We start from the raw sequence: 25,144 nt of genomic DNA, 5'->3' as shown, positions 1-25,144 counted from the left end.
GCTTAGAGACTTATTAAAGGGGTTCTAAAACATGAGATTTACAAATGACTATGTTTCGATGGTAGGGTTTGAAAGTTTGGTTCTAAAATCTAACTTTAAAAAATAAAGTTTGAAAGTTTGGAACAAACTCTTTATGTAATTAATAATATATGATATTTTATTCACTTTGTCTATAAAATATGTGATCTTTTAGTTGCATTAACCACAAACCAATAAACAAACATTCAAGGTTATCATTGTAACTTAAACATGTATATGGAAACATACATGTGGATCATGTTTAAGTGATAACCCTAATGGTCTATAGTATATGGATAAGGCTGGTACCTTACCCTGGTGACACTACGAGTATGATTCGCTTTGTAGTTGTTACAATCGTTGTAAAGTGCTATAAATGATCTGATTCTGATCATTCATGTATTAGACATGTCAGCGGGGATATTCTATACAAAGAAGTTTGTATAAGACCGAACCACAAAATGTTTAGTCTCATTATATAACACCGTTCATAATAGAGACTTATATTTCACCAAGATGACCATAGATAACATGACCTGAATCCTGAGTGAGTTGTGAACTCCTGCCTATAAGGTTGGTCCTTTGATTTGTATGGGTGAGAGTGGCCAAATCGCCGACTCAACAAACCTACCATTTTCGGGATTCGTCTGATTGGGGAACTGGGAATACAGCTACACAAGATGAAATTCACTTCTTCCTGAAGCAGGGGTAAGTAGATAAATTGCTCCTTAAGGTCTGATTCCGGGTCTTGAACAATGTGGAGCCACACTCTCTCCTAGTTCGAGAGGGGTTTAATCATAATAGAACTATGATCTATTGTTCATTAGAAGGATAAGTGATACTCAAGAAGTTAGATGTAACTACAAGGGGAAAACGGTAATTTGGTCCAGTTGTACTTACATGCAATCTGTGAAGGGTCATCGTACTGTTGATTGGTTATATCCAATGGACATAGAAATATATCTATAATGCGAAGAGTGCAGCTATCGGTCTTTAGTGGAGTGCCCGACAGCTAACAGATGGTGAATAATGTAATTAAAGAGTTTAATTAATTATTCATGTACCATTGGAGCTTCAAGCTACAGGTCCATAATATTCCTTTGGCAGCTCAAAAGGATTTAGTTGAGAATCAGTTTTTTTGGTTAATTTGAATTGTTCAAATTAATAAAATGGATTTAATTATATATGATATAATTAAAATGAATTTAATTATATATGATATAATTAAATTTAATTTAATTATATATGATATAATTAAATTGTTTTAATTATATATGATATAATTGTCATAATGTATTTGATACATTATAGTTTAATGGGAAGAAATAAATATTTGAATGAGATTCAAATATACTTTCTATGAATGTGATTCGTAGTTGTTAAATTTAATATAAATATAATTTATATTAAATGCCATAAAATAGAGAAAAGAAACTATAGTCTATATTGTATGTGATACAATATTAAAATTATAGGTTATATGTTATTTTTGATATAATATATAATTTAATATAAATATAATATGATAAGTTAGTTATCATATTTATTTATATTGTTTTATTATTATTTGAATAATAACTTCCCCATTTTTTCTCCCCAACCACCTTAGTGGGTGGTTATTAATTTTATGGTAAAAATGAGTAAAAGAAAAGTGTGGTTTTCTCTTCTCGCTCAATGATTGCATTTTTCCGTTGAATGATTGAGTTGTAGAAAAGTTCCGTGAGTTTTTGAGAGAATCCTCAATCTACTTCCTCCACCAAATCCTATCCCTTCTTACCAAAATAGTCAGAGCCCACCACTCCTGGATTCCCACCTCGAGAATACTAAGGACTCTTTGTGGTTGTATCCGGTTGTTTGGTTCGAGTTTTCTTGAAGAAGGTCTTCAAGAAGTTGCTCAATTTGTGATTGTTCGAGGGATACGTGAAGGAAAAGGTCTTCAAAGGTAATGTATCTTAAAACCATTTTTCTTGTAAATAGCATGCTGTAATTTATTTTGAATGCTTATCTATTGTATGTTTACTGTAAATTATGTTTTCAATAATTAATGGAATTTGGACGATCCGCTTCCGCTCTCTCTTCAAACAAATTCTTTCAATTGGTATCAGAGCCAAGTTGTTGGTTTCTGATTCCAAATTCCATTCTTGTATTGAATCATTTACAGTACTGGTGGGTTCTATAATCTGTATTGCGTTTATATGATAAACGTTTGTGGATGATTTGTTGATGGATGTTTACGGGATAGAAGTCTCAGTTTTAAGGCTTTCTTTATTTTTACAAAGTTGTTTTATAAGGCCCCCTACATTTTTGGGCAATATATTGCAATCAACTATGTATTTGTTAAGTTTTTTAGTCACTCGTGAGGCTTTAGAAGAAGGATTGCAATATGTTTTGATGGAGAAGATGAAACAAAGGTTACCATGTCGTGTAGCTAGAGCTAAACGATCGGATAGCTTTTGTTATGCGATCGTGTAGAGTTTACTACGTGATCGTATAACATTTGCTAAACGATCACATAACTAATGCTACATGATCGTGTAGAGTTTGCTACACAATCGTATTGCGTTGGCTGCATGATCACGTAAGTGCTCGCTTGGTGGACGATCGCACAATATACGATCGTGTAGAATATCATGCTCATCGCATAGTCATTAGCTACATGATCGCATAGTATATGATACTCGACACATGGATGATTACTACACGATCGCGTAGACTTTCATGCTCATCGCATCGTCATAACTACGCGATCGGATATAAACGATCGTATATACTCGATGCCTCGTTGCTCAAGGATGGGGTGTTTGCTACACGATCAACTGTAAGGGTTCTTTGTGGAGCGGTTTGAGGCGAGCGGTTCAAGACCCGGTTCACTTGTTCTGAACCGATGGACTCAAATTTGTAATAGTTAGCCTTTTCATTTCTGTTTTGGAGATGTTCTATCCCGATCCATCAACTTTTATTATAAATATACATGTGATGTATGTTTTTTATTATATGCCATAATGTATGTCATATAGTTTTAAAACCCACCATAGGTTATGCATTTATTTTCATGCATCATTTTATATTATAAGTGTTATAATATATTAGTATGCATGATTTTAATTACATAAAGCATGCTTATGTATCATATAATATAAGAGTTATAGTATATGTATGCATGCATTATAGCATATCCATGCATCATTTATATCATAAGTGTTATAATATAAGGTTGAATGGTTGTATGGAATGTATACCATAGCATGGTTCATTACTTAGTTTTACAAAAGTTATATATTAGTAATAAATGAACATTGCATGAAGCATGACATTACCTTAGGTAAATTATAAATATTATAATTAACTTATATATGTCTTTCATGTAATGATTGGTTTTAATTGTTTCATTTACTTATAATTGTTATAATAAATGAAATTAGAATTAAAATCAATAATAAAGAGTTGCATGCAAACCTTAGGCTATAATCATTTTTTTAAATTGTTTTAAAATTTGATTAAGATAGACCTAAGATCACGTTTCTAATGAGATTAGAAATCTAAGTTTAATCTTTTATATCGGTTTAATAGAATTAAATTGATTCCTAAAAAGATTAAATATGTAACAAATGTATCTATAAGGGTCCTTTTGTCTAAGGTTGGTTCTAGCTAGGCTGAGGTACTTGATGGAAGCGTTGCACCCCTATCTAGGAACCTACCTGGAAAGGTGAATTAGATAGATTTGTTACATGCCTGCAAGTTTGATGAAAGTCGGTTAAAGAGTTTAATAAGACTTAAATTAAAGTTGTTTAATCATCAAAGACAAGAGTTGTTTGAGAAAATTAAACAAACACTTATATAAAATCAGTAGTCGGATTTTCTAAGTTAATTAACCCCAGGTAGAACACTTAGTGGGAGGAAAATGGGGTATATGATACTTCGTTTTACCTCTACACATTTCTCCCTAAAATTTCACACCGTGAGATCTACTATCGGCCTTGAGGCATCATGGGTGTCCTTCTACGGGTGGCATTTGGGTAGATCAATACCAAGGTGAATGGAGAGAGTGTTTATAGTAAGTGGGAGCAGGACGTGTGACAACATAACCCTTAATCTCTCTCATTAGGTTGGATAAAGTTTCATGCATCGCCTCGAGGCGTTGTGGGTGTCCCCCTAAAGGATGGTAGTATTGCATGACGCTTGATTTGATCTTCAGAAATGGATAAGGTTGCTTTAGTCTCTTGTTCCAATCGACTTTTCCCTAAGGTTGGCTTATTGGGGTGGGACTCTAGAACCTAAAATGAGGGGTTACACTTATACAAAATTGTTAAGGATGTTAACAAATTCTTGACCGAACAATGATGACTATTATTTTTAGTTACAAGGAATTGTTTCTATCTAATAGTTGAGAATGTTTCATTTCAGTGAAGGGGCACTTGATCACCCTATGGCGACTTTTGTCCTGCCTCACTGAAAGCATCATTGTAAAATAGATGTCACTTAGGGTACACTAGACTATTTTTCTAAAACTTGATTGGTTTTCTAAAAGTGGTTTAATGCAAGTAGACTAAATTAAGTTTGTTCTTTTTCATCGATTTAAAATAGCTACCGTTACACTTAGTTTGCTTACCATCGATAAATTAACTGGCGAGAACTACGCTAGTTAAAAAACATGATAAACACAATTTTAATCATCGATGACCTGCGTTTTGTCCTGATGGAGGAGTGTCCTCCCATTCCGCCTCCTATTGCTCCTCGAAACGTTCGAGAAGCATATGAGCATTGGACAAGGACAAACGAGAAGGCCTGAGCGTATATCTTGGCAAGCCTTAAGGAAGTCTTGGCCAAGAAGCATGAGCCCATGCTCACAACCTGTGAGATCATGGAGTCTTTAGGGGGAATGTTTGGACAACCGTCCGCACAACTCAGACACGACACTCTCAAGTACATCTTCAATGCCCGTATGCAAGAAGGGGCATCTGTTCGAGAACACGTTCTCAACATGATGATCCACTTCAATGTGGCAGAGATGAACGGGTCAAGCATCGATGAGGCCAGCCAGATTAGCATCATATTGGAATCTTTACCTAAAAGTTTCCTTCACTTTCATAACAATGTTATTTTGAATAGGATTGACTACAATCTGACTACCCTACTCAATGAATTGCAAACTTTCCAATCCTTGTTAAAAAGCAAGGAGAAGAAAGGTGAAGCAAATGTTGCTTCATCATCTAAAAAGTTCCATAAAGGTTCGACCTCCGAAACTAAGTTTGTACCTTCTTCTTTGGCACCAAAAAGTGGAATAAGAAAAAGGGTGGAAAGGGGAAGACTGTTGCTAACCCAAGAGTTGTTGCTCCAAAGGGTAGACAAGGGAAAATATTTTCATTGCAACCAGGATGGACACTTGAAGAGGAACTGCCCCAGATATTTAGCAGAAAAGAAGAAGGCCAAACAAGGTAAATGTGATCTGCTTGTCTTGGAAACTTGTTTAATGGAGAATGATGATTCTGCCTAGATTATTGACTCTGGGGCCAATAATTATGTTTGTTCTTCATTTCAGGGAATTATTTCCTTGCGGCAACTTGATTCTGTTGAGATGACGATGCGAGTTGGAACCGGACACGTTGTCTTAGTTGTGGCAGTGGAAGGTCTCCGGTTAACTTTACAGAACAAATTTCTCATTCTGAATAATGTATGTTGTTCTTAATTTAAAAAGGAACTTAGTTTCTGTAAAGTGTCTTTTGGAACATGATTATCAATTCAACTTTTCTTTTAATAAGGTGTTTATTACAAATAATGGTGTTGATATATGTTCTGCTAAACTGGAAAACAATTTGTATGTGCTAAGGCTGTTAGCAACAAATGCCCTTCATAACATAGAGATGTTTAAAACTGTTGTAACTCAACATAAAAGACCTAGAATTTCTTATAAGGAAAATGCCCAACTTTGACACCTAAGACTAGGATACATTAATCTCAATAGAATCGAAAGGTTGGTGAAGAACGAACTTCTAAGCGAGTTAGAAAAAAAATTCTTTACCTGTGCGTTAGTAGATGACTAAAAGGTCTTTTACTGGAAAATGTCATAGGGCCAAAGAACCTCTAGAGCTAGTGCATTCAGACCTTTGTGGTTCGATGAATGTAAGAGCTAAGGGAGGTTATGAATATTTCATCACTTTTATTGATGATTATTCAAGATATGGGTACGTTTATTTAACATAATATAAGTCTGAATCTTTTGAAAAGTTCAAAGAATTCAAGGCTAAAGTTGAAAATGCATTAAATAGAACGATTAAAACATTTCGATCTAATCGAGGTGGAGAGTTTATGGATTTAACATTCCAGAATTATATGATAGAACATGGAATTGTCTCCCAACTCTCAGCACCTGGTACACCTTAGCAAAATGGTGTATCAGAAAGGAGAAATCGAACCCTATTGGACATGGTTCGGTCTGTGATGAGTTACGCTTCCTTACCTGACTCATTTTGGGGTTATGCAGTGGAAACTGCAACGTATATCCTGAATTGCGTTCCCTCTAAGTGTGTTGCCAAAACACCTTTGGAGTTATGGAATGGTCGTAAAGCTAGTTTACGTCATTTCAGAATATGAGGTTGCCCAACACATGTGCTTGAGGCCAATCCTAAGAAATTGGAATAACTTTCAAGGTTATGCCTATTTGTAGGCTACCCTAAGGGAACAAGAGGTGGTTATTTCTTTGATCATAAAGAAAACAAAGTATTTGTGTCGACAAGTGCTACTTTTCTTGAAGAAGACCACATAAGGGAGCACAGACTCAGAAGTAAAGTCGTGTTGAATGAGATTTCCAAAGAAACTACTGAATCTTCAACAAGAGTTGTTGAAGAGCCTAGTACCTCAACAAGAATTGTTAAAGTAGGTTCATCTAGTAGGTAAAATACACCTCAAGTGTTGAGGGAATCTCGACGTAGTGGAAGGGTTGCGAACCCATCCGTTGTATGAGTTTAACTGAAATCCTAGTTATGGTAGCTGATGGCGAAGTTGAGGATCCATTGTCTTACAATAAGGTAATGGAGTATGTTGACAGAGATGAATGGATCAAAGCCATGGATCTCGAAATGGAGTCTATGTACTTCAATTCAGTATGAGATCTTATAGGTCAACCTGATGGTATTACACCTATAAGTTGTAAATGGATTTACAAGAGGAAACAAGATGCTGATGGGAAAGTGCAAACCTTCAAGGCTAGACTGGTGGCAAAGGGTTATACCCAGGTAGAGAGAGTCGACTATGAGGAGACTTTCTCGCCTGTTGCCATGCTGAAGTCTATCCGGATCCTTCTATCCATTGCCTCATATTATGACTATGAGATATAGCAAATGGATGTCAAGACTGCTTTTCTGAATGACAATCTTGAGGAGACCATTTATATGGTGCAGCTCGAGGGATTCATAATCCAAGGTCAAGAGCAAAAGGTCTGCAAGCTTAATCGGTCTATTTATGGACTGAAACAAGCATTTCGATCTTGGAACATAACGTTTAATACTGTGATCAAATCTTATGGCTTTGATCAGAATGTCGATGAACCTTGTGTCTACAAGAAGATTATCAACAATTAGTAGTTTTTCTAGTGTTGTATGTAGATGATATCCTACTTATTGGGAATGATGTAGGTTTACTGACTGCAGTTAAGAACTGGCTAGCGATCCAATTCCAAATGAAAGATTTGGGAGAGGCTCAGTTTGTTCTGGGTATTCATATCTTTCAAGATCGAAAGAACAAAATGCTAGCACTGTTTTAGGCGTCGTATATTGACAAGATGCTTGTCAAATATTCGATGCAGAACTCCAAGAAAGACTTATTGCCTTTCAGGCACAGAGTTACATTGTCTAAGGAATAGTGTCCTAAGACACCTCAAGAGGTTAAGGATATGAGACAGATCCCCTATGCATCTACCGTGGGTAGTTTGATGTATGCGATGTGTACTAGACCTGATATCTACTAGATTATGGGGATAGTTAGTAGATATCAATCTAATTTAGGATTAGATCACTGGACAACCGTTAAGAACATCCTCAAGTATGTACGGAGAATGAGGGACTACATGCTTGTGTAGGGTTCTAAGGATTTTATTCTTAAAAGATATACGAACTTTGATTTTCAGACCAATAGGGATTCTCAGAAATCCACATTAGGATCAGTGTTCACTCTTAACGGATGGGCAGTAGTATGGCGAAGCACCAAGAAGAGGTGCATTGCTGACTCCACCATGGAGGCTGAGTACGTAGTGGCTTATGAAGCTGTTAGGGAGGTTGTTTGGCTTAGAAAATTCTTGACTGATCTGGAAGTTATTTCAAACATGTCGAAGCCCATCACATTTTATTGTGATAATATTGATGTTATCCCAAGAGCCTAGGATTTATACGCGGGGCAAGCACATAGAGCGGAAGTATCATCTCATCCGAGAGATTGTATATCGAGGGGACGTATATTGTCACGAAGATAGCTTCGGAGCATAACGTTATTGATTCGTTTATGAAGACCTTCACGACTACAGTGTTTGAGGGCCGCCTGTAGAGTATGGGTCTATGGGACAGACCATGATTGGACTAGGCAAATGAGAGATATTGTACTGGGCGTGTTATGCCCTAGTTTATTGTTTGTATACTTTATATTTTGTTTACATTGTACACCCTACTAGCTTTATGTCAAATGAGAGATTGTTGGGATTGATGTCCTAAATCTCGTAGGGTTCTATAGTTCGTAAACATTGTATGAACATACTCTTTATGTGATTAATAATATATGATATTTTATTCACTTTTTCTATAAATATATGTGAAATTTTAGTTACATTAACCACAAACTAATAAACAAATATCCAAGGTTATCATTATAACTTAAACATGTATGTGGAGACATACAGATGGATCATATTTAAGTGATAACTCAAATGGTCTGTAGTATATGGATAAGACTGCGTACCTTATCCTAGTGACACTACGAGTATGCCCCGCTTTGTAGGTGTTACAATTGTTGTAAAGTGCTACAAATGAGCTGATTTTGATCATTCATATATTAGACATGCAAGCGGGGATATTCTATACAAAGGAGTTTGTATAAGACCGGATCACAAAATGTTTAGTCTCATTATATAACACCGTTCATAATAAAGACTTACATTTCACCAGGATGACCATAGGTAACATGACCTGAATCCTGAGTGAGTTGTGAACTCCTGTCTATGAGGGTGGTTCTTTGATTTGTATGGGTGAGAGTGTCCAGATCGCCGACTCAACAAGCCTACCATTTTCAGAATTCGTCTGATTGGGGAGTTGGGAACACAGCTACACAAGATGAAATTCACTCCTTTCCCGAAGCAGAGGTAAATAGATAAATTTCTCTCTTAAGGTATGATTTCGGGTCTTGAACAAATGTGGCGTCACGCCCTCCCTTGGCCCGAGAGGGGTTTAATCATAGTAGGACTATGATCTATTATTCATTAGAGGGATCAGTGGTACTTAAGAAGTTAGATGTAACTACAAGAGCAAAACGGTAATTTGGCCCAACTGTACTTACGAGCAATTTATGAAGGGTCACTGTACTGTTGATTAGTTATATCCAATGGATACATAAATATATATGTTGTGCGAAGAGTACAACTGTCGATCTGTAATGAAGTGTCCGACAGTTAACGGATGGTGAATAATGTAATTAAAGAGTTTAATTAATTATTCATGTACCGTTGGAGCTTTAAGCTACATGTCCATAAGGTCCCCTTGGTAGCTTAAAAGGATTTAGTTGAGAATCAATTTTTGGATTAATTTGAATTGTTCCAATTAATAGGAGGGATTTAATTATATATGATATAATTAATTTTTTTTAAATTATATATGATATAATTATCATAATGTATTTGATACATTATAGTTTAATGGGAGAAATAATATTTGAATGAGATTCAAATATATTTTCTATGAATATGATTCATAGTTGTTAAATTTAATATAAATATGATTTATATTAAATGCCATAAAATAGAGAAAAGAAACTATAGTTTATACTGTATGTAATACAATATTAAAACTATACGTTATATATTATATAATTTAATATAAATATAATATAGTAAGTTAGTTATCATATTTATTTATATTATTTTATTATTAATTGAATAATAACTTTCTCATTTTTCTCTCCAACCACCTTAGTGGGTGATTATTAATTTTATGGTAAAAGGAATAAAAGAAAAGTGTGGTTTTCTCTTCTTGCTCAATGATTGTATTTTGCTGTTGAACGATTGAGTTGTAGAAAAGTTCTATGAGTTCTTGAGAGAATCCTCAATCTACTTCCTTTACCAAATCTTATCCCTCCTAACCAAAATAGTCAGAGCTCACCACTCCTGAGTTCTCATCCGAGAATACCAAGGACTCTTTGTGGTTGTGTCCGGTTGTTTGGTTCGAGTTTTCTTGAAGAAGGTCTTCAAGAAGTTACTGGGTTTGTGATTGTTCGAGGGATATGTGAAAGAAAAGGTATTCAAAGGTAATGTATCTTGAAACCATTTTTCTTATAAATAGCATGCTGTAATTTATTTTGAATGCATATCTATTGTATGTTTACTGTAAATTATGTTTTCAATGATCAATGGAATTTGGATGATCCGCTTTTACTCAAGGATCTCTTTAAATGAGTTTCTTCAATAACATCCTTAATCCATCTGTCAATTTCTACATTTTTTGTGTGTGTATGAAAATGAAGAAGAATAAGGGAATGAGAAATTAATATAAAAGAGGGAGGAAGAAATAAAGAACATAAATCATAGGTGTTGTCAATGGGTTACTAGTTCAGATACATGTTTTTGGTGAGTAAGACTTCTTAAGCTCACGACAATTCTCACAGTTCTCAGAGTGAACGTATTAAAGTATTGTTGATTATCAGCATCTTAAGTTTCATAGTTATATATGGAAGAGGTTGTCATACTTTTTGAGGCACCCATTTTATACCTTTTTTTTTGGGAAGGTGTTAGGTACTCAATTAGAATTCAATACAACCGTTCATCAACAAACTGATGGTTAGACTAAGCGTTGAATCGGACTCTAGTGCACATGTTACATGCTTATGTGTTAGGTTTGGTAGGAAGTTGGGACTCTCACTTGCACCCTATGGAGTTTGCATACACTAGTAGTTATCAAGCTATGATCGACATGACACCATTGGAAGTGCTTTAAAGAGAGAGTTTTAGGTCTCCCATTTATTGATATGAGGTTGGGGAACAAAAATTATTAGAACCCCAATTAGTGCAGACTACTAATGAGGCTATTCAGAAGATTAGAGCAAAATGCAAAATACATAACAAAAGAAAAGTTACATGGATGTTGGAGACAGAGACTTGAGTTTGAAGTAGGTGATAAAATGTTCTTAAAAATAACACCTACGAAGGATGATTAGAGCTTGATTTGTCTTCCATTCTCCACAGTGGCCAAATTGATTTTAGAATTGCCCTTACCAAAATCACTTTCCCCTTCCTTAGCACCAATGCCGCCTTCATCCTTTGTAAAATCGTTTGATGCAACCAATAAGATCGGCTACAACTAGTTCATTGTATTCATGGGAGTCGATTTATCCATCATCCTCTTTTTCTGCTTTTGGCCTGCATTTTGATCGAGCTCAAACTTCTCACACTTGAAGTCGACAAAATTGTCGTGATAGTCATTGACTAGATCTTCCTCACACTTATTGTTGCTGGTAGTGACACCAAAGATAAGGGGAACACAAGAGTTTGTTTGTTTATGTGTAGATCTTACCTTTTAGAGTCGAGTTAGTAGTTTCCATGATGGTGGTCGCTCAATATGAAATGGTTTAGTTATTTTGTCGGTAATATCTTTATAATAACAAATAACACCTTTCATAGAGTAACATGTAATTTTGAGCCTGTAAGGAAAATCATTCTAATATTGATTGAAAAGAAAATTTAACCATGAATGTAAAGTTGTCTAATTATTGAAATTTTGAAACTTAAATTGATGAAATTGAAAGATTAAAATTGATCCAACCAACCAAGTTTAGGTTAATACAATCTTCCCAATAACAAATCTATTATTTATCATTCAAATTTCATGATCAATGTTTAAAATGTTAATGTAATGGAAATGTAAGGATCTTAATTTTATGAAAACATCGATACAATATCAATGTTAATAGTTTTATTAATAATAAATGCAAAAAATTCATAGAAATATATTTAAATAAATAAATGAATATTTTAAAATAAGTTAACATGTTTATTATTTATATTATATTCAAATAATAACATTTTTTTCTTATTTTATGTTCCATTATTTTTTAAGTACAAGTGGGCGTAACTGGATTCAAATCACACAGGCATCGTGGTCATTAGCATACTCAATTTTGAGCTATGCTTGTTTTGACATGTTCTATTGACTTTGTATGAATATAAAATACAAATGTAAATTCACTCTTTTCGTCAATATCAAATTCATAGATATATGAAAGTATCAATAAAAATATCGATATATCAACGAAAATTTAATAGCATGCTAATTTAACTTATGAATATCCAACGTTTATTCCCATACTCTTTAGAAAAGAATAAACTAAATGACTAAAAGAGTTGTTTCTTTTTTTTTTTTGAACCTTTTGAGTATCTCTTATTCTCATCTTCTCCATGAGGTCGTTGCCCACTTGTTCATTATTCTAGTTGAAAACGAAAACTCACATTTTATTTCATTTAAAAAAAAATTAAACTGATAAAAAATCATTTTAAAAAAAATTAAACTGATAAAAAATCGGTGGAAATGATTTTTATGATTTTTTTATTAGCGTCATCTTAAAGCATATAAATCACTTTCTCTTTTTCTTTTTCTTTTCCCCTTCTTTGCCCCACCTTCGAATCTACTTATTTGGTCCCATTTTTTTCCCTTTCCCCTTCTCCACTTTCATTATTCTATGTTATCCTTCCTTAAATTCCTTTCCTTTTCGAGATTTAAAAAAACATCTTACTGTGAATGGATTTTAGAATCAAGGGTAAAATGATCAACGAACAGTAAAAATAGGAAAGAAGAGCAATCCAAAAGAAAGATGGTCTGATCGACGTCGGTCAAGCTGAGACCAAGCCCATCAATAAGAACCCAAGGTTGATGAGACCAACATAAACTTAACTAAAAAGGATGGAACCCTAAAAGCACTAGGTAACAATGTTGGACTGGACGATTTCAACTCTAAAAGAATCTAGGAACAGTCGGCCCAGAAACCCTAATCAAATAAGGAATAGAAGAAGGATTGAAATCTATACATACATCATTATAACTCCATATGAGGTAACTTAAACTTCCAAGTTATTTTCTATTTCATATTCTCTTATTGACTTAGGCATCATGGTAATTTTTCTTTATTTTGCAGGTTCATTTACCGTTGATGGTGTGCAAAGTTCAGGTACGCTTTCTCTTGGCCAAGATTTGACATCCACACTAATAAATAAAGTTATGTTTTACAATTTTTTAAAAATGTTTTGTTATCAAATTAACCTTTACATATTATAAAATAAAGACTAAACTATAGAAAATATCTCTAAATTTTGGAGTAAAAAATATCATTCAACTTTTAAAAGTTTCATATTTTCCTTAAATTTTCACAAATAGTTTTAAAATATCCTTATAATTAATTTTGGATAGAATTGACTAGTTCTTTGGGGTAAAAATAATCCTAAATTTCAGAAATTTTAAAAATACCCTTAAAACTTTAAGGAAAAAAAAAACCTTAACTAATATAGGAACAAAAATCATTAATATACTCTCTAAATTAAGAGAACATTAAAGAAGGAGGAGAAAATGGAGGGAAAATAGAGAAGTGAAAGGATATTAACCGTTTCTATTCATATACGCGCGGTAGGGGTATTTTTTTTAGTGATTTTTTTTATTTGTTTTTTAAGTTTAAGGGTAAGTTTAAAATAATTATTTTTTTCTATCTTTAAAATTTATTCTAACAACGTTGCATATTCAATTCCTGCCATTATAATTTTTCATTAATGATGGTTCAAATCTTCATTAATGAAAGAGTAACATGCATGAATTCATTTCTCTTCGTAGTTGTTTGACATTTAAAATATTGACTGAAAGTTTCATATAAGATTTCTTTTAATTAAGGTTAACTTAAACTGATTTAACTTTCAACTTTTATTAACAAAAATAATAATAATAACAACAACATATATTATCAAACGTGAGATTCAATCTTCCGTCCATCAATTATTATACTAAAAGAAAGTTGACTATGTAATATAGGAGGTCCATAAAACAAAGTTGAGACTCATTGTAAAAATTCTGAAGCATATAAGTTGAATAGTTTTGCCCCGAAATAATAATTTAGTTTAAGAATTTTGATGTGGGGCGATTTCATCTTTTATTTTTAATTTCGTAATAATTTAGTCATTTTATGACAATTTGGAAATTATCGTGAAATTTATCTATCAAAGTGAAATTATCAACTACTATGTGATAATATCACACTAAATTAGTTTTTTAATCTGCATGTACAAAAAAAAACCTCTATAAATTCAAACCAGATGTCACATAGTATAAAATTAATCAAAAAGAAGTGTTTGGAGGAAGGAATTTAGTAGGATGAAGCATAATTTACTCTGCTCCTTATTTAGTTTAAAGGGTTCTTAAATTCATTGAGAATTCACATCTTATTAATATCAAACAACTTTATCTTTTGTTTTAAATGTTTTTTAAAATTTTAAAACTATAGAAATTAAATAGTCACGTGTCAACATTTAGAGACTAAAATATTACATGAACTGATAAATCTTACGTTAAAACTCATAGTTTTACCAATTTCAACATTCAAAACTTACTCTATAACATGATTACATTACAAATCTGAGTAATTACAGAAACATGAATTTTGGTCATAGAACCAAAGTTTCACTGGATCAATGAAACATGATAGAGAATCATAGTGTCATTCTCTCATTGTTCCATAGTAGAAACAGCTCAAAGTTGGTTCCTTTCCTTAACATGGGAAAGAGATTCGCAGGCGTAAAAGAGAAAAGAAGGCCATGAATGGCGTAAAACAGGCGCTACCACACTCTTCTCTCAGACCCCACCGCATAATTCGGCCTCAAATCCGAATTTAACCCGTTCTATACACTTGTCTTCAATTTCACAAAAACGCTCATTCACTCGCCACTCCCTCCCCAATTCCCCTAACCGACCATCTGGCACCACGTTTTGCTTCGAAGTTTGGGGATTCTTCCTGTTTTGTCATATAAATCCCTTGTTTTCCCACTTGAGTCGTCCTCTTCAACACTTTTCTCTCTCGCTTTGCATTCATTGTTTGTTGTTACACCATGGCCTCTGCTGCTACTCTTAGCCCTGCTGATACTGAGAAGCTTTCCAAGCTTAAAGCTGCTGTTTCTGGTCTTACCCAGATAAGGTATGGGAATGTGGATTTAAGCCCATGTGTATCTCTGTATTTGTGGCTGTTTTTGGTTGTGATTTGGATCTGTGGGATCTGTTTGAGAAATGGGTTGTGGGTTTTGATTTCTGTTTATGATGTTTTTGTGCTGTAATGGGTTTTCGTTGAACTTGGGTTTGGGTTATTAGATCTGATTCTCTCTTGGTTTTGGCAGTGAGAATGAGAAATCTGGATTTATCAACCTTGTCTCCCGCTATCTCAGGTAATTTCTATCTAATACGTTTTGTTTACCTTGCAATGGGAGAGAATGTGGTTGTTTTTTTGAACCTAAGAAGGTCTAATTATCTAGTCGAGCTTTCAGATTCATGATTGATATGATTTGAGAATGGGGATTTTCTTTAGTGATATTAGTTTATGATTACAAAATGTTTAGTTACTGTTCTTCTGGAGGTTTTTGCACCTGCTAGAGGGATGTTCTTCCCCACATTTGAATCAAGAGATTTCAATGCGGAATTTTGCTGAATCTCAATCCGGAATTAAAAGGAATTCTAAAAATGATTGATTAATGGATTTCATCGCAAGTGTGGTACTGTCTATTGTAACAACTGAAAATTTAATTTCTTCTTCTTGATCTTATGAATTTCTGGTTGAAGTGGGGAAGCACAACATGTTGAATGGAGCAAGATCCAGACTCCAACAGACGAAGTAGTGGTTCCTTATGATTCCTTGGCACCTGTACCTAATGGTATCATCAACCGTCAACTATTTTTGGCTTCTTTAATTAATTAGAAAAATATTCTCTACTTGGTCTTTTTATCCCTTTGTTTTTATCCTTCTTTCCATTTCTCAAAGGGTTTATCATTATTTGGCATTATCTACATCTTGGATTCATGTGATATTTTCTTAATTTTTAGAACTCAAGGACACACTTGTACAATCTATAGAACAGATCTTGTTCATGTAATATTCTCAAGATCATGTAATATTCTCTTAATAGAAGCTTATATAGATCTTTCTTAACGTAGATCCTGCTGAAACCAAGAAACTATTGGACAAGCTTGTCGTTTTGAAGCTTAATGGAGGTTTGGGGACAACAATGGGCTGCACAGGTCCTAAGTATGTCACTTTCAACCCATTTTCTTTCATTCCCCCCCTCTTATTATCTTCTGCCGGTGCTGAAGTTATTATCATGCATTTGATTATCGATTTGTTTCATTTTGTCATTTTTGCTATTAAGTTCATGCTGAGGGAATAAACTTTGAGTTTCAATACGAGCACGGGATCACTTTTTTGCGTCCCATAACGTAGTCTGCTTGAGCTTTGAAACCTATACCCTTCAGGACTTCCTCAAAGTGGTCTGTTGGTCTGCCAGAACGTTTACAAAGACATTATACACATGTAGGTCAACACATAGGGCTGAAATCTACCGCCAAAATTGCATTACTCCACTTGGGGAAGAGAGTAAAGGGTCTGTTTGGGAGTAATAGCTGGTAGTGATTTTAGAAGAAGAGATTTATGTACCATTGATTTTGTAAATGTGATTTTTTGACAATTAAATTTATGTTTGCTTCCAAACTTTTAAAAGTAATTTTGAATTATTATGTTTTTGTTCGAAAAGTGACTTTAAAATTACCAAATTCTATTTTATATTTGGAAATTTATTTAACTAGTTAATTATAATAAATATATATTTTTTAATTAGCTTATTTTTTTAATTGTTTTAAAAAATGTTTTTATATAAAAGTTGGCCACCGACGATCGTCAGCAAACAGTCGCTGGAGGCGGTGGTCAGAGGTGGCTGACACCGGTTGCTGAAAAATGGTGATGGAGGTTGGCAGCAGCGGTTACTGGAAGTTGGCTGACGACAGTCACCAAAAAATGGTCATCGGCAGTTGGGTGGCAACGGTTGCCGAGAAAACGGTCGCCCGAAGTTGGTCTATGGCGGTCGCAGAAAAATAATCATCAGAGATGGCCTAAGTGTTTTTATGTCAAACGCTTTTTTAAATGCACTTTCTGGAAAATTAAATATCATGGACGGTCTTTTTCCTCTAAGTTTTTGCGGATCCACTAAGTTTAGAAATTGAAGGAAGAGAATTATTCAAAGGAGAGAACTAAAAATTTTCTACCAGTTTTTTAGAAATTGGAAGGAAGAGTTAGAAACTTTCCTTTCTAAGTTTCTTAGATGATTTTTGATCCACTAAATTTTTGTGAATAAACTAAGTATCATGTCATGCAAGTTTAATATGAGCCAATTTAACATAGAGACTAAATTGGGGAAAAAACCCCAAATATTAGGAACTAAAACATATAATTAACCTTAAAAATAATTGAAGAAAGTACAAAGATTAAGGAGAGACTTGATATTCTTCTTGAAAATTTTGGCTTTAAAACCATGAGGTCTGGGGGACCTTTATAATTATGCTTTTCTTATTAATTACAATGTTAATTTTTTTTTTTTGTGGGAAGAAATTAATGTTTCATTTTGTTTTCCATCTAAATCTTCTTCATGAGGTCTTTAGGTAGGTAAACTGTAAACATATTAACCGGTTCTTGTTTATCTTCTGTGCTGCAGGTCAGTCATTGAAGTCCGGAATGGTTTGACATTTCTTGACTTGATTGTTATCCAAATAGAGGTTTTACTCCTCATCCTATTTTCTCTATCATGAATTTATTTACATTCTCTCTTTTATTTATATTGGTTTTTATACTTGATTTTGAGAACCATCCTTGTCAACTTTGACAGAACCTTAATTCCAAATATGGGTGCAACGTTCCTTTACTTCTGATGAACTCATTTAACACTCATGATGATACTCAAAAGGTATTTGAATTGGTCTGCTTATTACCCACGTTTTCCTCAATATCTTGTGCTTTACTAACGCTTCTTCAAATCAGATCATTGAAAAATACAAAGGTTCAAATGTGGAGATTCATACTTTCAATCAGGTGTGTGCAAGATAAACTAGGTTGGCTTTTTTCATATCTTCTTTTTATTCTTTGGAATAACGTGTTTCTCTTTCCTATCCCTGGACTATAAACAGAGCCAATATCCACGTTTGGTTGTTGAGGACTATCTTCCACTCCCTAGCAAAGGACGCACTGACAAGGATGGATGGTATGATAAAAGTACTCAGTTTATCAACTTGTCTCCTTCGGCATTTTCTCATTAAAATTAATAGTGTTTTTGCCTAGAACCACTTTTATTTTGGTCTGAGGTGCCAATATGTACGTTTTTGCTTCATGTCTTTATTTCTATGTTGATTGATCAACAAATAGAGGAGATTTTTTATGCCTTCTTACGTTTACCCTTTTTTTTTTATTGGGAGTCTGACAAAAGAATATATACACACACCTCTTTTTAAATGTTATAAAATAAAAAGACTATTAAAATTTATAATTAATTATACAATACTGTTAGTGTTTATTTTAATTTCGTCGTACTTGTGTACATGTGATGTGAAGGTACCCTCCTGGACATGGTGACGTTTTCCCATCCTTGAAAAACAGTGGCAAACTTGATGCCCTGATATCTCAGGTCTTTGCACATGATCCACTGAACATTTATTACTCAGATGAGTCCTTGTAGTTTACTTTCCATGTTTCTTGTGCAGGGTAAGGAATATGTCTTTGTTGCCAACTCGGACAACTTAGGTGCTGTTGTGGACTTGCGTATCCATATTTAATTTTTCAGAGGCCTTAGTTTCTTTTAAGCCTCTAGTTTACTTCTTACCGTACTTGTTGCTTACTACACATAACATGAAATTAGTTCCTTGGGCTTTCATTATCCTTGACCCTATATATTATAGAAATCTTAAATCATTTGATTCGGAACAAGAATGAGTATTGCATGGAGGTACGGAAACCAGTTCAATCATTTCATGAGTGAAAAATAGTTTGTTACATATTCATTTCTTATTCTCAGTGTTTCTCGTGTTTATAAAATTTTTCATCATTGATTACGTGTAGGTGACACCCAAAACTTTGGCTGATGTGAAGGGTGGTACTCTTATTTCTTACGAAGGGAAGGTTCAGGTATATATTACAGAATATTAACAAAGTGTATCTTGATAGGGTGATTCATCACCTATGCTTCCTTAGTTTCCCGATCGTCTTTGTTTCAATGCATCACATGTTCAGTTGGTCTGCAAACAATAAATAATTTTCGTTTGTAACCTTCTTTTCATCTTATGATGCAGCTACTTGAAATTGCTCAAGTCCCTGATGAACACGTAAGTATATTAGTGATGATTTTGTTATTTCACGTTGGTAGAACTCTTTGTGTTTTTCAAGTGGTTATCTGTGCTTTTCATATTATAGAATATGACTTTTATTGTTCTTTGTTTGGTACAGGTCAACGAATTCAAGTCAATTCAGAAATTCAAAATTTTCAACACTAATAATTTGTAAGTCATGTTTCTAGAGAGTTTTTGACACACATTTATCAACCACTGAGAATGCCTAGCTAATAAACTACTTCTAATGTATGATTCAGGTGGGTGAACTTGAAAGCAATTAAAAGGCTTGTGGAAGCCAATGCACTTAAGATGGAGATTATTCCAAATCCCAAGGTAGTTTCTGTTCCTTGTAATGGCGGGCCAATGCATGCATCTTTAAAATAATGTTGGTCTGCATATCAATCCATAGGTTCTTAGTTAGGTGATTAATTTTTTGTAGTTAAAAGATAATTAGTAAGATCCACTAATCTATTAAATGCAATATCAATAGATCCATCGAAATGAACTACATTAGTGTTGTTTCTAAATGGTCAGGGACTGACATACATGTACTGTAATCATTCTAGGAAGTTGATGGGATTAAAGTTCTTCAGCTTGAAACAGCAGCTGGTGCAGCAATCAGGGTACGCTTTCTTCTTGATTTTGTGTGTGCTACGTTTGTATACATGGATTTCTAATGCCTTGTACTTATCTATCTTTTTCCAAATAGTTCTTCGATCATGCCATCGGTATTAATGTACCACGATCGCGATTTCTTCCTGTCAAGGCAACTTCAGATTTGCTTCTTGTCCAGGTTCGTTATTTCATCCATCATCACAGGCTGCTATTGTATTGGCTTGGTGTTTCTTAATAAACTAATATTATGGTTTGCCTTTCTCTGCAGTCTGATCTGTATACTTTATTTGATGGCTTTGTCCTTCGCAACAAGGCTAGAAAAGATCCTTCCAATCCTTCTATTGAACTGGGGCCTGAATTCAAAAAGGCAGGATATTTTTCTGTGGACTTGGTGTCCTAAATGCATGTAATTTATTGAATGGGTTAGTTACTGTAGTGTTTTCTTTTTCCTACTTTCGCAGGTTGGTAACTTCTTGAGCCGATTCAAGTCAATCCCCAGCATCATTGAACTCGATAGCCTTAAAGTGGTTGGCGATGTTTCTTTCGGGGCTGGTGTCGTTCTCAAAGTATGAATCTTCTTCCATCTTCTGGTTTCCTTCCCTTTCTCTTTCCTAGATTTTATTATCCAATTAGCAGATACCATATAACATAATGGCCCTATAATTAGGAATGCAAGTTTGTTGGTTTGGGTAGTGGTAACCAAATGAAACCAAACTAAATATTTTCAATTTTATACTTCAGAAATCAAACTAACCCTTCGGTTCGTGCCACGTTGTCGATAGCTTAAGGGCGGTGACAGATGATGCTATGATCGAACCAAAAACAAGCTTTTTTACATCTTGATAGGAATCTGTTCATCTTTTTTTTCTATAGATTTACGGAGCCGTTTCGTATGAATTCTAATAATAGTTTACTTTAAACAAACTGAACTGATTCAATTCTAATAGTTTTGCCATTTTATCTCTAGGCTTTTTAGATGTCGGTTTGTAACCTTGTAGATAACTAACAAAATCTATGGGCCTCACACGGACATGTAACTACCCCTTACACGGCTTTCCCTTTCTTCACTCGCTTGCGTGTTCTCATACATGTTATTTGAGGTCTAAAAAATATCACAAGAGTTTGAACACTGTTAATTCATACTTTCATGTCATATTAAATCATCACTTCTAACTATGACTTACAGGGGAAGGTGACTATCTCGGCTAAACCAGGGACAAAATTGGCGGTACCCGATAATGCTGTAATTGAAAACAAGGTAAGAGAGAAAAAAAAAGAGTTAAAATCTGTTATTGAGGATCATGATTCTGTGCTGTGGATACACTGAGCTGAATGTTTTGATAAATTTCATATACAGGAAATCAATGGAACAGAAGATCTCTAAACCTTTGGTTGCCTTCACAAGTTTTTCAGAGCAGGAGCTTTATGGCATCTGAGTACTTTTTTCTTTTAATACCAACAAAATCATGCAGTTCTACCTGTAATATGTGTCCAGTTTGGCAACTGTTGTTTTTGATATGATGAACTTTGTTGGCATTAAAACCAAAATGAGTTTATATTAATGTAATACAGAATAAGCGAGATTCCTAAAGCCTCGTTTTGTAACCATTTTGTTTTTGAAAATTAAGTCTATTTCCTCTCAATTTCTTACAAGAATTTGTATATTATCAAGTACAGTTGTTGAATTTTTAACTCAATTCCAAAAATAAAAACAAATTTCTAAAAGTTACTTTTTTTTTTTTTTTTAGTTTTCAAAGTTTGGTTTGGTTTTTTAAACTAATGTTAAAAAATATAACTACGGAAGAAATTTGGAAGAAGTAACGGTTTATAGGCTTAATTTTTTTAAAAAAATAAATAAATAAAATGATTATCAAACGAAGTCTTAAATATTAGGAATATGTGTTCATTGAACATTTTAGATAAAAGGTGTTTAGATACATATTGAATAGTTCATGACTAGAAAATTAGAATTTTTTAAATTAAGGAAAAAAAATATCTTTTTGGTCATTGAGTTTTGAAAAATAGGTGTGTCTAGTCTCTCATGTTTGAATTAGCCAATTTAGTCCCTAAGGGACCGTTTAGGACAAAAGTTATCATCAAATAAAAACTATTTCAAAACCTTCCATTAGCTACCATTAACATTATTTCAAAACTTTCATTTACTACTGTATTTACTATTTACTATCTTTTTATTATTTTACATTAATTATTTTTTTTTATTTTCTTCCTAAACTAAAATAGTTTACACCTCAAACACATATTATTATAATCCAAACTAAAATAAAACGCCTCCTAAGTTTTCAAAAATAGATTTAAAAAATCCCTCAATTAAAAAGTCATTAACTTTGAATAAAAAAAATTGATTAGATGAGTTGGAAAAAAAATATATTTTTTAATATTTCTCTCATCTTTCTTCTTTCCCTCTCCTTTTTCTTTGTCTCCAAGCTCTTCTCAATAAAAATCTTTAATTCTCATATTCTCTCACCTAAATTAAAAAAAAAAAAGAAAAATTAAACAATTGTTTTTTCTAATAGGAATATGAGCCGTAGCAGCGACAGTTCTAATAGTTGTGTATAGAAATGGCGAACATGATGATGAACTATTGTGACTCAACCATGGCTAACTATTAATGTTGATTTAGTCCCACTGGATAATCTTTATGTTTTTTGAAAATTAATTCTATTTTCTCTTATTTTTTGTAATGATTTACATCTTTATTAAGTATTAAAGTTGAATTCGCAGCAAAATTTTAAAAACAAAAAAAAGTAGACAATAATATAATAAATTTAGAGATATAAAAAGTGTTTATATATTTAATTTTTAAAAATCAAAATTAAAAACTAAATAGTTTACATGTGCTTCGTTACGTGTGGATCTAAATCAAAATTTTATCTTCACATTTATTGTACTAGAAATAAAAAATATGTTGAAACAACTCGCATCATCACCTTAAATGTTATCATTAAGAACCCCTTGAAGTATTTATTGTCAAAATATTACTCATACGTGTGGCATAGATGAGTTAAATCCTTCGTTTTTATACGCAAGACTCAAATTCTAATCAATCAAAGCAGTAGTAAAAACCAAATTAGGATTTAGTCAATATACTTTTCATACGTCTTAAAATTAGTTAGAGTTAGTATGAAGTTTTTTTTAAAGTAAAATAATAATAATAATAATAAAAAATATTGGTAATAGATAGTAAAATTTGGGAAAATTTAAAAATGTATCATCTCTTTAAAATATTTGCAAATATGGAAATATTAATTCAACAATCTTTGAATTTTTTCTAATTTCCAATTTCGCTCTCCCTTGTCTTGTCTTGTTGTACACATTCTTTTTCTTTTTATCTTGTTTTTTAAATTTTATTTTCTTTCTCCAGTTTTTGCTTCCGCTTTTTGCTTTTTGTCTTTTTTTTTTTTTAATTTTCTTTTATTTCTCAAGTTTTTGCTTCTTTTCTTTTCTTTCTCTAGTTTTTGCTTCTTCTTCTTCTTCTTCTTCTTCTTCTTCTTTTTTTTACTTTCTTTTATTCCTCCAATTTTGCATCATTTAGATAGAATTTAATTTCTATTTTCAGTTTGGACAAATTTGGTTGTTCTTGTTCTTTTGAAAATAATAAAGTTAGTCTTTTTCAAGATTTCAAGCTTATTGGTACCGGTCTTTAATTGATAATCTATATATGCTTGATTATTTTGCTTCATTTAACAAGATTCTATTATCTAATTCATGTGGTACAAAGTGTAAACTAAATGAGAATTCCACTATGTTATGGCACAAACGTTTAGGTCACATCTCTAAACAAAGTATTCAGAGACTTGTGTCAGATGGAATTCTTGATTCCCTTGATTTAAGTAACTTTGACGTTTGTGTGGAATATATTAAGGAAAAACAGACGAACATAAGAAAATTAGGTGCCAACGGATACTCAAACGTCTTAGATACATACAGACATTTGTGGTTCATTCCCTACGATTTTTTGGAATGGACAACAATATTTTATTACGTTCATAAACGAATTTTCAAAATATGGGTACCTATATTTAATTCATGAGAAGTCTAAATCTTTGGACGTTTTCAAGTCTTTCAAAGCTGAAGTTGAACTTCAACTTAGAAAGAAAATTAAGGCTGTCAAATCTGATTGTGGTGATAAATACTATGGTAGATATGATGGATTAGGTGAACAACATCCAGGGCCCTTTTCCAAATACCAAGAGGAATGTGGAATTGTCCCGCAATATACTATGCCAGGCAAATCCATCATGAATGGTGTGGCAGAAAGGTGAAATAGAACACTCAAGAATATGGTAAGAAGTATGATTAGTTATTTTTCTCTACCTGAATCCTTCTGGGGTGAGGCACTAAAGACTGCAACATATTCTTGATAGAGTACCTAGTAAAGCAGTAGCTAAAACCCCTTATGAGTTGTGGACAGGAAAGAAGCCTAGTATTAGGCATCTTCACATCTGGGATTGTCCAGCTGAGGCTAGGCCTTACAGGCTTAATGAAAGAAAATTGGACTCAAGAATTATTAGCTGCTATTTTATTGGGTATTTTAAGCGCTCTCGAGGTTTCAAGTTTTATGATCTCATATCTAGATCATTGTTTGAGACGAAAAATGCAAGATTCCTTGAGGATGTTGAATTTGGGGGAAGATAATATAAGAAAAGATATCTTCGAAGATAAATTAGTTTCTTTTCCTAATGTGCTTATAAATGATGTTCAAGCTCTAATTCCTGACTTCACTATCGAACCACTTATAGAAGAAGACAACATTGAAGTCCCTGTTGTTAAAACTGAAGTTTTAACTCAACAACTTTAAGAAGTGCCACTAAGGAGATCCACTAGAGAGAAAAAGTGCAATTCCAGATGATTATATTATA

General features: G+C 33.3%; 1 protein-coding gene and 1 non-coding gene across 2 annotated transcripts; both read left to right on the top strand.

Annotated features, from left to right (window-relative positions):
* Positions 1–14,988: 14,988 nt before the first annotated feature.
* On the top strand, positions 14,989–21,907 carry LOC120091678 (UTP--glucose-1-phosphate uridylyltransferase). Its single transcript, XM_039049786.1, has 21 exons — positions 14,989–15,432; positions 15,629–15,676; positions 16,068–16,159; positions 16,440–16,530; positions 17,987–18,047; positions 18,158–18,235; positions 18,310–18,360; positions 18,456–18,529; positions 18,877–18,949; positions 19,026–19,083; positions 19,221–19,267; positions 19,381–19,446; positions 19,611–19,643; positions 19,765–19,817; positions 19,907–19,982; positions 20,216–20,272; positions 20,359–20,442; positions 20,533–20,631; positions 20,726–20,830; positions 21,451–21,522; positions 21,622–21,907. The coding sequence occupies exons 1-21, from the start codon at positions 15,347–15,349 to the stop codon at positions 21,646–21,648; spliced, it is 1,431 nt and encodes a 476-aa protein (XP_038905714.1). The 5' UTR covers positions 14,989–15,346; the 3' UTR covers positions 21,649–21,907.
* On the top strand, positions 21,024–21,168 carry LOC120070437. Its single transcript, XR_005479933.1, has one exon. It is a non-coding gene; the product is annotated as a small nucleolar RNA snoR2/U65 (small nucleolar RNA).
* Positions 21,908–25,144: the final 3,237 nt, after the last annotated feature.

Source organism: Benincasa hispida, chromosome 1 (genome assembly GCF_009727055.1).
Source record: "Benincasa hispida cultivar B227 chromosome 1, ASM972705v1, whole genome shotgun sequence".
Taxonomy (NCBI): Eukaryota; Viridiplantae; Streptophyta; class Magnoliopsida; order Cucurbitales; family Cucurbitaceae; genus Benincasa; species Benincasa hispida.
The sequence above is the reverse complement of the archived record's forward strand: the minus strand, read 5'-3'. Positions and strand labels throughout refer to the sequence as shown.

Bases quoted from the DNA above. Each gene is read 5' to 3' on its own strand.
- LOC120091678 (XM_039049786.1), top strand. From the start codon at position 15,347: ATGGCCTCTGCTGCTACTCTTAGCCCTGCTGATACTGAGAAGCTTTCC. The intron at 16,160-16,439 runs GTATCATCAACC...TTCTTAACGTAG, and splicing joins CTTGGCACCTGTACCTAATG to ATCCTGCTGAAACCAAGAAA. The intron at 16,531-17,986 runs GTATGTCACTTT...TCTGTGCTGCAG, and splicing joins ATGGGCTGCACAGGTCCTAA to GTCAGTCATTGAAGTCCGGA.